Source organism: Echinops telfairi, unplaced genomic scaffold (assembly GCF_000313985.2).
Source record: "Echinops telfairi isolate 266 unplaced genomic scaffold, ASM31398v2 ScPeMD7_7468;HRSCAF=8506_0, whole genome shotgun sequence".
NCBI classification, from domain to species: Eukaryota; Metazoa; Chordata; class Mammalia; order Afrosoricida; family Tenrecidae; genus Echinops; species Echinops telfairi.
This window is the reverse complement of record NW_022111369.1, coordinates 42,828,825-42,842,869: the sequence shown is the minus strand read 5'-3', so window position 1 is coordinate 42,842,869 and position 14,045 is coordinate 42,828,825. Positions and strand designations below refer to the sequence as shown.

At 40.3% G+C, this 14,045-nt stretch overlaps 1 protein-coding gene across 1 annotated transcript; it reads left to right on the top strand.

Annotated features, from left to right (window-relative positions):
* The first annotated feature begins 206 nt into the window (after positions 1-206).
* On the top strand, positions 207-8,632 carry CCNG2 (cyclin G2). Its single transcript, XM_004703215.2, has 7 exons — positions 207-363; positions 1,332-1,469; positions 2,635-2,885; positions 3,044-3,122; positions 3,212-3,310; positions 5,560-5,765; positions 7,253-8,632. The coding sequence occupies exons 1-7, from the start codon at positions 208-210 to the stop codon at positions 7,374-7,376; spliced, it is 1,053 nt and encodes a 350-aa protein (XP_004703272.2). The 5' UTR covers position 207; the 3' UTR covers positions 7,377-8,632.
* The last annotated feature ends 5,413 nt before the right edge of the window (positions 8,633-14,045 follow it).

Here is a 14,045-nt window from a genome sequence, read left to right as displayed (position 1 = left end):
CTAGTGCCGTCGGGCGGACGTGACCACTGCCCCTCCCCCTGCCACAGCTCCCCACCCCAGGGGGAGGTTTGCGCTGGGCTTTTGGCCTACGTGACAGGTATCCGCTCCTTGGGGTGTGCCAAAACTGCTGGAGAGGTGTTGCCACTGCCCATTTAAACCCTTGCCCTCTACCTCCACCCGTTACCGGAGGGCATATTCTTACTGTGTATGGGTTCTTTGATGCAGATGAAGGATTTGGGGACAGAGGACTTGGCAGGTCGTGAAGGGGTCCAACTTTTGGGATTGCTGAACCTTTACTTGGAACAGGAACAGAGATTCCAACCACGAGAAAAAGGGCTGAGCTTGATAGAGGCTACCCCGGAGGTAAGTTCCCAGGCAAGAGTTGTCCCAGCAGTGGTTGGGGCTTGGAGGAGACAACTCCCCCTTTCCCAGTTGAATAAAAGTCAGCCACAATGTGTTTTAAGACTAAAAATAGTCTCCTAAGCGACCATATCTATCAGACAGGGTAGATCTGACCCTCTGAATTTCTAACATTAACTCTTTACAGGCGTAAGCCCCTCCTCCCCTTCCCCAGGGCTTGGGTGACCTTGCAGTTAGCAGCCAACAGCTTAACCACCAGGGGCCCTCGAAACAGTACGAAAAGCCTTAATACAGGGCCCGGCTTTTTTTCCTTTTTCTTTTTCTTTTGGTTTCTTAGCTAGAATGAGGTGAGGCTAACTGGAGAGAACTGTTCCTTTTAAACTCTAAGGATGTGTCTTCCAATGTGTCACCCCAGAACCACTGCTTCTGAGTGGGAGTTTCCTGGGATTAAAGCCGAGCATTTGTTGAAATACCCTCTGGCCATGAACTACGCCTTATTTTCAGTCGCATCTGAAATCATTAAAGATATGGAAAAAACAATAACAAGGACCCCATTATTTCCATTCTAAGGGAATTGAATTGTACTTGATGCTTTACCCTGCAAGTGCGGCAGCAGCTCATATTGGGTCTCTAGAGCTTTGGAATAGTGAATATCTCTAAAAAGTAATGATTGACATAAAGTTTGATGAAATGTGGAGCTTTGGTAAAATGATAGAACTTCTCCCCTCCTAGTTTCTGGAAAATTTAGGGGTAGGGGTGGGGAGCACTTTATATAAATCTGTTGAGACGTTAACTGTCCTTAGGCTGACATATACCTACTCTTGTGAGGATGGTGCAAGACTAGGCAACATTCAGTCTGTTCTTCATGGTTTACTCTGAATCTCAAGCTACTCGTTGGCACCTCAGAACAACCACCTCAGTTTCTCATTCGAAGAAAAATCATAAACTTTGGTTCTTGGTCTTTCTTGCAGAATGATAACACTTTGTGTCCAAGATTGAGAAATGCCAAAGTAGAAGATTTAAGGAGTTTAACCAACTTTTTTGGATCTTGCACTGAAACGTTTGTCCTGGCTGTCAATATTTTGGACAGATTTTTGGCTCTTATGAAGGTATTTAATCACGTTTGTAAATACTGATTTGATTTTTATGCCCTGTGCCTGGCATGATGCCTGACAGACAAGGCTTCAATTTGCCGAGGGAATGTAACATACAAAATCACATGTCACATACAAAACTGAAATTGTGATGTGTACTGCTGGATAAAGACTCCAAAACAAGTGTATTGTGACTCAAGTTACAATTGCTGTTCCTTTCACTTTCTTTTTGAAGCTATGTCGAAATGAAAGCTAAGGTGTTTTAGGTATTCTTTGTATATGTAGTTAGACCTTAAGGTGTGTTTTTCTTCATCATCAAAAAGCATGCTTTTAACTCTGAAGCATGGTATATGGAAGTAGTAGTATGCTACTACCTAATGTCTACCTAATGAAGTCTCCAAACGGTGCTACAGTTCTAGTAACCACAACCAGCAACTACAAGAAATGTAGTTGCAACTTCTGCCAATAGGATTGAATTCACTGTTGGGTCAGTTTTCTGGGCACTGAAAATGAAAGGGTAGCCATCTGTCTGAGGCAGCCTTTACATATGTTCCACTTTGGAACTGGGAGGGTAGTTCTCTTAGGCACATTTGTATTGAAGCATGCAATGATTCTTAAAGATTTGCTGCCTACAAAGATAAATAGAAAGTATTTTTATAGCCAAAGAAAGTGGTATATTTTCTTGATGTTAAAAGGCTTAATTAATTTAGGGGGCTGTTGTACCATTACAGATTTCATAATTGGAAATACAAAATATAACTGTTGAGACCTAGCATTTGAATCTGCATTGAAATTTCTTTTGTTTCTTACTAGACTTTAAAAATTCTAATGAAATAAATAACTGGTGATGACTGCACAGATCTTAATATGATTAAATTGTGTGATAAGTGAAATATATGTCAATAAAATGGGGGGAAATTTTTTTAATTAACAAAATAGAAGTAGGAAAAAAATTTTGTAGTAGAATAATTCAAATGCTCAAAATAACACTACCATCTGTTGGTGTTTTAGGTCTGAAATGTAAAACTGCGAAGTAGAACTGTAGTTTTAAGACAAGTAATTATGTGGCAAGCAGTCTGATTATATTTTTAAAGAAAGATATTTCATAAACTTTTTAAAGGGTTTCCTTTATTAAATCAAAGTGACAATTGTTAAGAGAAGCCATCTGTTTGTTTTTCAGGTGAAACCTAAACATTTGTCTTGTATTGGAGTATGTTGTTTTTTACTGGCTGCTAGAATAGTTGAAGAAGAATGCAATATTCCATCCACTCATGATGTAATCCGGATTAGTCAATGTAAATGTACTGCCTCTGACCTAAAAAGGATGGAAAAAATAATTTCAGAAAAATTGCACTATGAGTTGGAAGCTACTACTGCCTTAAACTTTTTGCACTTATACCACACTATTGTCCTTTGTCGTGCTTCAGAAAGGTCAGTAGAATTAACAATAAAGTTTTGATCTTTGAGCTTGGTTGTACATTAAGTTTTTGTTTATATTTTCTCTAAGCTTTCAATTTTGGCTTTTAATGGAAAGTCCTTAAAATCTTTGATTGGTTGATGAGGTTTTGTTCTTTCTTTGCATTGTATAGAAAAGAAACACTGAGCCTTGATAAGCTAGAAGCTCAGCTGAAAGCCTGCAGCTGCCGACTTGTGTTTTCAAAAGCAAAAGTAAGTCCATTTCCTGCTGCTCTATATCACACATTACTTGTGTTAAAATTCAGCAAACACTTAGATTTCTCTGTTTGTCCTTTTTCTAGCCATCTGTATTAGCTTTGTGCCTTCTCAATTTGGAAGTACAAACATTGAAATCCATTGAATTACTGGAAATTCTTCTACTTGTTAAAAAACATTCCAAGGTAAATATCCTTAGTTCTCCTCTTTAAAAAGTCTTCCTTTTTAATGTTGCCTACTTTTTTTTTTTAAGACGGTGACTTAACCATTAAGTAATACTAGGGCTACAAAAAATTCATGGAATAACTTTATTCACTTTTAATTGCATTGTTTCACAAATTTAAAAGCTCCCACCATCCTTTATTTGGCTCTTATACCCCTTACATCTTGAGTGTTGAAGCTTTGACCCATACATACTAAAGTGAGAGGGAAATTAGTCACTTAGCCCATCTTCTTGCAGCATGCAGATGTCCCTTCTGTAGTATTCTTGTCAGATGGTAATAACATCACATCTGTGTACATTGTTCTGAAATGTATTTTTAAAACTAGACCTAATAAATACATGATTGGAGTAGGATGACATCCCATTACATTCATAAGATTGAATTAGTATCCCATTGTTAACATTACCAAACATCAGTATTATATCTTTTTAAATCCTGTAGGCAGGCCAGCACAGTGTATTTCAGGAATTATAAATAGATTTAAAATAAAGACACTGACCTTTTCTTAATCTAATAGACTAGTTGGCGAGAAGTGGACCTTAACTTGAAGTGTTGTATTCTGTCATTTATTATTGTTTTTCAGTGCTAGATCATTAGTAAATCTAAAGTAGTGTTTCCCAAAGTGGGTGATACATACCTGGGGTGGGGGGCACTGGAATGATCCAAAGGGTGCTAAAAAAGCAGCTACATAGACTTTATTCTGGATTATGGGCTATAGTACAAAAACGTTTTGTAATTGCAGGGGGAGGGCTGGGGTGGGTGGGGACTGAGTGATTTTTACTTCTGCAAAAAGGGCAGTAGATCACACAGGTCTGGAAACCTATGAGAGTATTTTGTTGGAAAATGAGTAGATCAGGAGAGACGGTAACATGGCTTGGGTGTCCAAAAGAATCTTTGTGGAAGTTTGAGCAGGAAATGCTCATAGCCAGGAAAGTGGGTGCATTAGAAGGTTTAGGAAACCGATTTTGGGTTGACTTCTAGATCCGATGCCTAAGAGATAGTCACAAGTAGGTCCAATTCTCAAATAGTTTTGGAAGACGTGCATGAAAATGAGTTAAGGAGTTAAAAATGATCAAGATTTGGATTTATTGGTGGAGAAAATATGGACATAATTGACAGGAAATTTGGAAGGATAGTTTTGAGGTATTCATGTACCGTCTTGCTAGGTAGATATATAGTAGTTATTTGGCAGGAATAAAAAGTCACGATAAGGTGCAGTTGGAAATTGAGATTTGGAATTTCTCCAGAAGTGATGGTTGAAACCTAAGAAACTTATGGAAAGTCCCTTGTTAGGGGTCAGTTGAAGCTATGTTACCTTTCCCCTGATTAGGAGTCAAGCGAAGGAAGGTATTTTTAGACAAGTAATGGGAAGCAGAAATGTAGACCACTGAGATTTTCAAGAAGAATGAAAACACACACTGAATCTTTTTGTAATACAGATAACTTACAGCTCTTAAGTGCTTATTGATTTCCATGTAAACTTAGTACAGTGTTATCTGAATTCCTTGAAATAAAACATGGCACTCGCCAGTGGTGGAAGAACTATGTCCTTGGTAGCAAATTCCTTTTCAAATATCTCATCTTGTTAACTTCTCCATTCGAATATATCCAGTGTTATAATAAAAATGTATGTTATTATAACTCAAATATGTTTTACTCTAGCAATCTCTAAGTATTGGTAATTCTTTCATGTTGTGACTATCAGACAGTAGACTAGATAGTTGATTTATTAACAGACCTAACACGTTTTTAGGTAAGTGTGAATTCTAAAAGCAAAACTTTCTATGTATTGAATCGTCAACTTTTTATATCTATGACTCTCCTTTTGGACACATACCTGGGAGCTCTAAAGAATATTGATGCCATGATTGCTCTCCATATCAATTAAATCAGTGGAAGGAAGGAGCCCTGTTGGCCCTCTGATTAGGCCCTCAACTATTGACTGAAGGGTTGGTGGTTTGAACCTAACCAGTGGCTCTGTGGGAGAAAGCGAGTAGCCTGCACACACAGAGTGACAGTCTAGAAATCCTATGGAGCAGTTCGACTCTGCCACAGGGGTCCTCTGTAGGTCATAAATAGTTTGTACACCCATCCAGCAACGGCATCTGGGAGCCTGGCACCAGATCTTTAACTGGTTCCTCGGGGATTCCAGGATGGAATCCAAGGTGTGGATTTCTCCGCCATAATCTCTCAAAATCTTTCCCCCCCAGGTTAATGACACCGAGTTCTTTTACTGGAGGGAGTTAGTTTCTAAATGCCTCGCTGAATATTCTTCTCCGGAATGCTGCAAACCAGATCACAAGAAGCTGGTTTGGATTGTCTCACGGCGCACAGCTCAGAACCTCCACAACAGCTACTATAGTGTTCCTGAGTTGCCAACAATACCGGAGGGGGCTTGTTTTGATGAAAGTGAGAGGTAAGTAAGTTCCTTGACCAATTAATTTTCCTCAGACTACATGTCACTAATTTGTTATTCTAAGCATAACCATACAATATTATAAAATAAGGCATTAGAGATAGGTTCTACTTGAATACCATCATTTCTTCAGGTGAGAAAATTAACTGTAGCTTTATTAAATAGCTAATGATTTTAGAAGCCTTATCTGTTTTCTTTTTTTTAATAATCATTTTATTGGGGGCTCTTGCAGCTCTTATCACAATCCATTGTGTCAAGCTCATTGCACATATGTTGCCATCATTATTTTCAAAGCATTTTCTTTCTACTTGAGCCCTTGATATCAGCTCATTTTTCTCTTCCCCAAACCACTCTCATGAGCCCTTGATAATTTATAAATTAGTAATTCCCCTCTCCGCCAACCCCACCCCCCGCCATGTCTTACTGACTGCTGTCTCCACCCACTTTTCTGTTGTCCATCCCCCTAGGAAGGGGTTATTTGTGCATCATTATGATTGATTCCCCTTTCTACCCCTGTCTTCCCCTTATGTCCTGGTATCTCTATTCTCATTATTGGTCCTGAGGGGTTTATCTGTCCTGGATTCCCTGTGTTGCGAGCTCTTATCTGTACTAGTGTTCATGCTCTGGTCTAGTCAGATTTGTAAGGTAGAATTGGGATCATGATAGTCGGGGGGAGAAAGCATTAAAGAACTAGAGGAAAGTTGTGTGTTTCATCGGTGCTATATTGTACTCTGACTGGCTCATCTCTATTTTATTTTTCAATGTAAGATCCCCGCCCCCGTTGTTTGAAATAGTTTAGTGTAAAAAACTAGAACATTTTGGGCTTTGAAATGTTAGTATGAATTCCTAATATGGTACTGTGAAAAGAGAATACAGAGTAGTTAGCTGGAAAATAAAAGGAACCACTGCCCCTTTAATGGGGCAGACTTTAAATGTTCCTTCCTACAATTTGTGAGATGTTTTTGTCCCTTTTGTAACTTGTTGGTTTCTAGATTTGGTATCTGAAAGTATCAATGCAAGGGAAACATTCATATCATTCTAAATAAACTGATAAGAGATATATTGCCCTTAGTTTGCATTTTTTGATTTAAGTTATTTAGAATCCAATAATAAAGCGCTGGCAGAATTACTGTCTGTGCTCGAGTAAAAGCCAACTTTTCCAGCACATTTTTAATGTAGTTTTTGTGGTAAAATTGAGTGACTCGGTGGATATTCGGGTTGGCTTATACTCGAGTATATACGGTATTAATTGATGAAATAGTAATAGTTTGGTAAATGCTAATTTGAACTGGTTTTTAAACATTGTATTTTCTGATGCGACTACAATGGACTTTTTCTTTCTTTATGAATTTTCTCTATGTAAAGCTTAAATTTTGGAGGAAAGAATCTTAAGACTTGAGTGCTGATAGCACTTCAGTCTTGCCTGTAAAACGTTGTAAGTGTGTGCTCTTTAATGGACTCTTCTTTGTCTCCCTTTTTCACCTTAGTGAGGACTCTGGTGAAGATATGAGTTGTGGAGAAGAGTGTCTCGGCAGCTCTCCCAGCCGGGATCAAGAATGCACCTTCTTCTTCAACTTCAAAGTGGCGCAGGCACTGTGCTTTCCATCTTAGAAATCTAATTGTTCTGCGTCAGAATTCACAGGTTTCAAAGCAATAAATGGGGAGTAGGTAGCTTTCTGGTCCACCCCCCATCTAGATAGGAATGGAATTACCTACCTTCTGTTTATTATCACTCAGATCAGACCTGGCCTATTTTCGTATTTAATCCTAAACCATCAAATGGATTAGTGCCTCGAAATGATTGAAAATATTGAAGACGTTGGCACTTTATTTTCTTCGTCGATCTTTGGCTACTTAGGGGAGGAGGGAAAGGGCAGTTTCTTAAAATTTACTACTTTTTAAGATTTTTAAAGATGAATAATGTCAGTTATCTTAAACTTTTTAAATAAAATCTTCAGGTGTCTTTATGTAAACAGATTGGAAGTGTGCAAATGCTTCCTTAGCAGGGACAATGGATAACCCTTTAATGGTTTATCTTAGAACTTCCTCAACCCCATTCTCAGCAGAGAAAACACTCTTCAATGCCCAACACCCTTTTGTTGTTGTTTTTCTAAATGATCAATGTGTACTGCTGCAGACCTTCTAAAGTTAGGAATTATAATCTATATTTCTGTGAATTTTAGTATATAATGTCATTGATGTTTCTGCTAAAGCAGAAATACTTGACAGGCTAGGGCTGTTAGTTGCATTCTTAATGTCTAAGTATTGTCAGACTATAGTATTATTTTAATGTGTTAATAAATGAATCCAGAATCTGCTAGTTTTGCATGCACCTGTACAAAATCAGTGCAGGAAGTTGAACAGAATTAGGTAACTGTGGACTTGATAAATGTTGATCTAGTAGAACATTTAATTTTCTTATATTAAAAATGTCTGCATGGTTGCTTTTTACTTCATTTATTATTTACATTTCAGAAATAATGGTATTAGTATATGAGTACCAAAAGGGAATATGAAGAACAAGAAAAGTGTAGTATTATAGTTTTAAACATATCTGTGTGGGTGGTTCATTCATAAGAATGGGAATATATGAACTCTGTACACATTAGATTTTGTACAGAGACTTTTTTAACTTTATAAAATGTATATGACAATGTAAATCTTAAAAGATGTACATAAAATACTGTATTTTTTTTACCGTGTGTGATAGTCTAGTCGTTGCATGTAAATATAACTTATTGCGCATTCTATATTATAAATCAAACATTGATGACTTACTTTTTTATTGGTAAGTCATCATCGGGATGTTTTTCTGCAGTGGGTTTTTGAAGTGATAACATTACAAATAAAAATATTAATAAATTGTACTACTTGTTTGCAATTACATCTTAATTTTTAACCTTTCTGTGGATGGAAAGGCTTCAGTTGAGGCTGAGGCTGGAAGTATTGTCTCCAGGGAAATGTCTCTGACTGGCCTTCATGGAAAGTCAATCTGTCGTTTGGGAATGAACCTCTCTGGGTCGGCTCATGCTAAGCAATCCCACAGAGATGATTACATTAACCTGAATGCCTGTTACAGAGTGAGACAACGGGTATTGAGAGCAGAATGCTCAGTATAATCTTTCTGAAGACAAGTCTGTAGACAAATTCCAATCAGAAGGTTGCTTAGTGAATAAACATGAGCAAACAGGTTTGTGTTGGAAGAAGTATACCTAGAATGCTTTTTATTTTCTTAAAAGCAAGAATAGTGAGATTTCATCTTGATTAGAAGTGTTAACAGGGAGCCAATCCTGGAGCAGGACACCATGCTTGGTCAAGTAGGGAAAGTCAGTGAAAAGTAGGAGGACCCTAATGAAAAGGATTGACACAATTGTGGGCTCAGACAGCTGTTTTGATGGTGGCGCGGGAAGGTAATGTTTCATTCTGTTACACATGGGGTTACTGAACTGGAACTAAATTGTGCCCCAACGTGATAGGCTTCTAAGTGCTGAGGATGCAAAATTGAATTAAAGTGCAGTTCTTATCCTGGAATGCTCATATCAGACATACAGATTGCCATTCGCATAATAAACACAACACTAGAACTATGTACACAGTACTGTTACATCCTGGTCTGGCCTTTGCTTCTGTTCCAGAATATTCTGGATGGAGCAAATAGATCAGGTGTCGTCATTTCAGTCACTCAAGGGAGGCCCTGATGGCCGTCTTCTCCCTGGTACCTTGCATCTCTCCCTCACGTTCATTCTTTCATTCCTACTTTGAGCTAAATCCAGTGGAGTCCAGCTAAAATGTAAATTAGTTCCCCAAGTCTTTCATGGAATTCGGAGAGTATAGTTTAGGTCAGAGCTTGACAACTCTGATGTGAGAGTACTTTGGAGCAAGCCGTGAATGTCAGAGTCCCCTTGGAGACAGGGACAATGACCCATGAATGTCAGAGTCCCCTTGGAGACAGGGACAATGACCCAGAAACTCAGGAAGGTTACTGGCGCTCATGTTTGTGAGAGAAAGTGGTCAGGACAGCCTGGGACTGCGACCACATGAAAAATTCTCAAGCAACTTGAGACTAGAAAAAAAGTTATCCATTTGAAGAGCCTCATTTGACAGAAATGACCAGATCTACTCTCCCTGTGGAGTCCCTGGGTGATGTAACTGTTTATGTTCAACTACGAACTGAAAAGATGGAGCTTTGATTCTTCCCAGAGGGACCTCTAAAGAAAGGCCAGTCGACTTCCAGGAAATCCTCCATGGTCCTTACGAAGCATAGTTCTCTGACACACATAGGGTTGCCGTGAGTCAGTATCCGTTCAATGATAACTGGTGTAAACCTCCTGTTGGCTGAAGGCTCCTTAGCATGAATGGGATCTCAGCCTGAACTGCTGCTGCAGTTCCCTACGGCCTGAGGTTGTCTGACACTGCTCCTTGGAACAGAACAGCCAGTTACTCGAGGGATTCCTGCGTCATACCCCCACAGAGCCGTGCCATGTAAATTCTCTGAGAGTTTGCTTATTCCCGTTATATTGTAATTGGGATATACTTCATATACAATTGAATCATTCAATTAAGATTTGTGCATTCATCACCACAATCGGTTTCAGAATATTTTCTTCTCATACTTGTTGCTAGTTCCCCATCCCCCAGCTGCACCTTCTCCCCTGCCATACACCCAGGTAATTATCAATCCAGTTACTATCTCGATAGAGCTACTTACCCTGGGCTTTCTATACAGAAGAGCATGTGAAACAGGAAAAACAAACACGAGAAAATAGAAAAGCCTCATTCGAAAAGAAAGCATAAAATGTTAAAAACTGAAACAACTTTAAGATGGGTCCAAAGGGAGCTCGAATGATAAAGTGTTTGCTGTCCTTCCTAACTTAGAAGGTTGAGAACACTGAACAAGTTAATGACAAAAATGTATTGTGTAAACTGTTCAGCACTTTACAAATTCAGGGTATCATTGCCAAGGTGCATGTATTGTATAGATTTTCTTGGGAATGATTTCTTTCCAATAATAAATATGTATTTATCAGATATTAATATATCTCCTTTGTAAAAATGTAGGCAATATAGAATTGCCTACAATTCTACCCCTCAGAACTAGTGTCCACAGAATGCTTCATGCTTTTTGTACAAGCAGAAACAAGCAAATGTTTTGCACAATGGAAACCCACTTTATTTTTATTTCCCTCCCTCAAAATGTAGAATCCCCAAAGGCACTGACAATGCGTCAGCGTCAACTCACAGCGACCCTAGATAGGGCTTCTGAGGCTGCCTTTACTGGAGCAGACAGCCTCCCTTTTCTCCCCTGGAGTGACTGGTAGGTCTTAGCCGCTGACCTGATGGTTAAACAGCCCAACCTATCTCAGCCACCAGGGCTCCGTAACACAAAGTACATACAGTGGTATTCTTTATATATAACTGACAAGATGATGAGAATGAACATTCGCCATACTAACTGCCCTCCACGTATCTGTCATACTGCGGTGGCTCACATATGGCTGTGATACAGAAAGCTAATGCCACGAGTGTTTCAAACACCAGCAGGGTCGCCCATAGAGGACAGGCTTCAGCAGAGCTTCAAGACTAAGACAGACCAAGAAGGAAGAGGTGGTCCACTTCTAAAAATTAGCCACTGAAGACCTTATGAATGGCAGCAGCAAATTGTCCGGTCTCGTGCCCGAGGATGAGCCCCTCAGGTTGGAAGGGATGCGCAACAGAGAAGGACACTGGCTGAACAGTGGGTCCCAGCACACAGCCATTGTGAGGGTGGTGGAGGACTGGGTAGGGTTTTGCGCTGTGGCGTAGACGGTGGCTGTGAGCCAGTGCTGACTTGATGGCACCTAACAACATACCAGCTGTAATTTTAAAAACCTTTATAAAGAAACACCCACAGTTGGGATGGATTTAGCAGTTTTCTGGTGAGAAGACAGTCATTTAAGGGAGGAAATTCTGCTCCATTCTTCAGATTCCAGTTGTAAGCTCATTGTGTGTGTGTGTGTGTGTGTATTTAACTACTTTTATTGAGGGCTCTTACATTTCTCATCACAATCCATACATTCATCCATTGTGTCAAGCATACTTGTACATATGTTGTCATCAGCATTTTCAAACCATTTTCTTCTTACTTGAGCCCTTGATATCAGCTCCTCATTTTCCCCTCCCCCCCTCCCTCCTTCATGAACCCTTGATAAATTATAAATTATTCTTTCCCCCCATCTACACACCCACCCTCATAGCCCCTTGATAGATTATAAATTGCTATTCTTTTTATATCTCACACCAGCTGCTATCTCCCTTCCCCCATGTTTGTTGTTTTTCTCCCTGGAGAGGGGTGTATGGTTATGTATCAGTCGTTCGGTATCCCCTTTCTCCCTTCATCTCTCCCCACTTCCCCCCACCCTTCAGGTATTGCTGTTCTCATTCCTGCTCCTGGATTCTGTGTGTCATGAGCACCCATCTCTTATCTATACCTGTGTACATGCTCTGGTCTAGTCTGAATTGAGAAGCAACACTGGAGTCATGGTAGTGGGGGATGAGGAAGCCTCAAGGAACCAGAGGAACATAGTGTGTTTCATCAATGCTTTACTGCACCCTGGTTGACTCTTGACTCATCCCTTCCCTGTGGCCCCTCTGTGGGGGGATTGTCCCACTGTCTACAGATGGGCTTTGGATCTCTGCTCCAACCCCTCTCGTTCTCAACAATATGTTTTTGTTTGTTTGTTATGTGTTTGCTGATGCCGGTCATCTGGTCCCGATAACTCCTCATGATCGCACCGGCAGTGTGCTTCTTCCACGTGGGCTTGTTGCTTCTCTGCTGAATGGCGGCTTGTGTAACTTAAAGCCTTTAAGACTGCAGACGCTTTATCATTAATAGCTCGGCACCATCCACCTTCTTCACCACATTTGCTTATGCACCTGTTTGTCTTCAGTGATTGTGTCAGGAGGGTGAGCACCTCATACTGCCAATTTGTTAGAACAAAGTGTTCTTGTATTGAGGGAAGGTATGAACAGAGGCCCGAAGTCTGCCCACTACCTCAGTGTATTGCCGTATAAATATATGTACACAGGCCAATACCTCTATTTCTGTGGATTAATATATTTACATATGTACACTGCTATGTTTATACCTCTATCCTTTGCTTTCTAGGCCCTTCCTCTGTTTCCTTTTACCTTCCTTCTGCCCCACCATCACTTTCTCCTTATTTTTGCCTCTTGGTACCTCCTCTTAGCTAGTTTGCTGTTGCTCTGACCCTCCCACCCCACCCTGGGTCCCTATCTCCCTCTTGTTATCGACTCTAAGACCCTAGTTGTTCCCCTGTCTATGGTGCTGCCTGCTCACCACCCCGTTCCTTCACCGAGCTCACCTCCCAGGTCTCCCCAGGACTGTTGGTCCCACTGCTTCCTCCTTGGGCATGCTTCCCATGCCTACCTTATATAGGTAGGCACACCAACTACAACGTAGTCCAAACTGTTTTAAAAAAAAGATTGAAGAGAAAAGGAGAAGAAGCAAGAAGGAAAGAAAAGAGAAGATGTATACAAAAATTTCAGGTCTGTTCACTGGCCTTCATGACTGTCCAGCAGCTGCCCCTCCCAGCCTGGAGTCCCTTTTTTGGGAACTCCTCAGGGGATTCATGGTTTTGCTTTGCTCCATCTGCTGCTCTGGTATGTTCCCTTTTTGGTTCATCCAGCTGTTGGGGGTTCAGACCCCACTACCTCCCCACTGTGTGACTCCAGAACTGTCCTCTGTCGTAGTCTGCTCCAGTAAGGGGACAATGTGACATGCACAAAGTCTTGTTGGCCGCCCAGTTCCCTCTGTGTCCCATGAGCTCCCAAACCCACTTTATATACTCTCCTGTAACCTACTTTGGTGGTGGCGCAGTGGTTATGAACTGGGCTGCCAACTTCAAGACCAGGAGTTCAAAACCACAAGCTGTTCCTTCTGTAACGAGTCACTGTCTTGGAAACCCACAGGGACAGGACAGTCCTGTCTTGGTATCGACTCGATAGCAGTGAGTTTGGTTTTGTGTTTTAAAACGTGCTTTCCGAATTGAACAATATACCGTTAGCATATGTCGGCGTCAATAAAAAAGAATTTACATCCTTACAGTATGAAAGAGCTTTTTAGTTAACCAGTCTCCAACTCATGTACACTTCATTTCCAGTTGTCAGTTTTTCATCAAAGATATCACAGAAACCGAAAAGTACAACCATTTCTGTTATGTATGTAATAATTTCTTCAGGATACATTTCTAGATGTGAAATTCCTAGGCCTACCGGAATGCC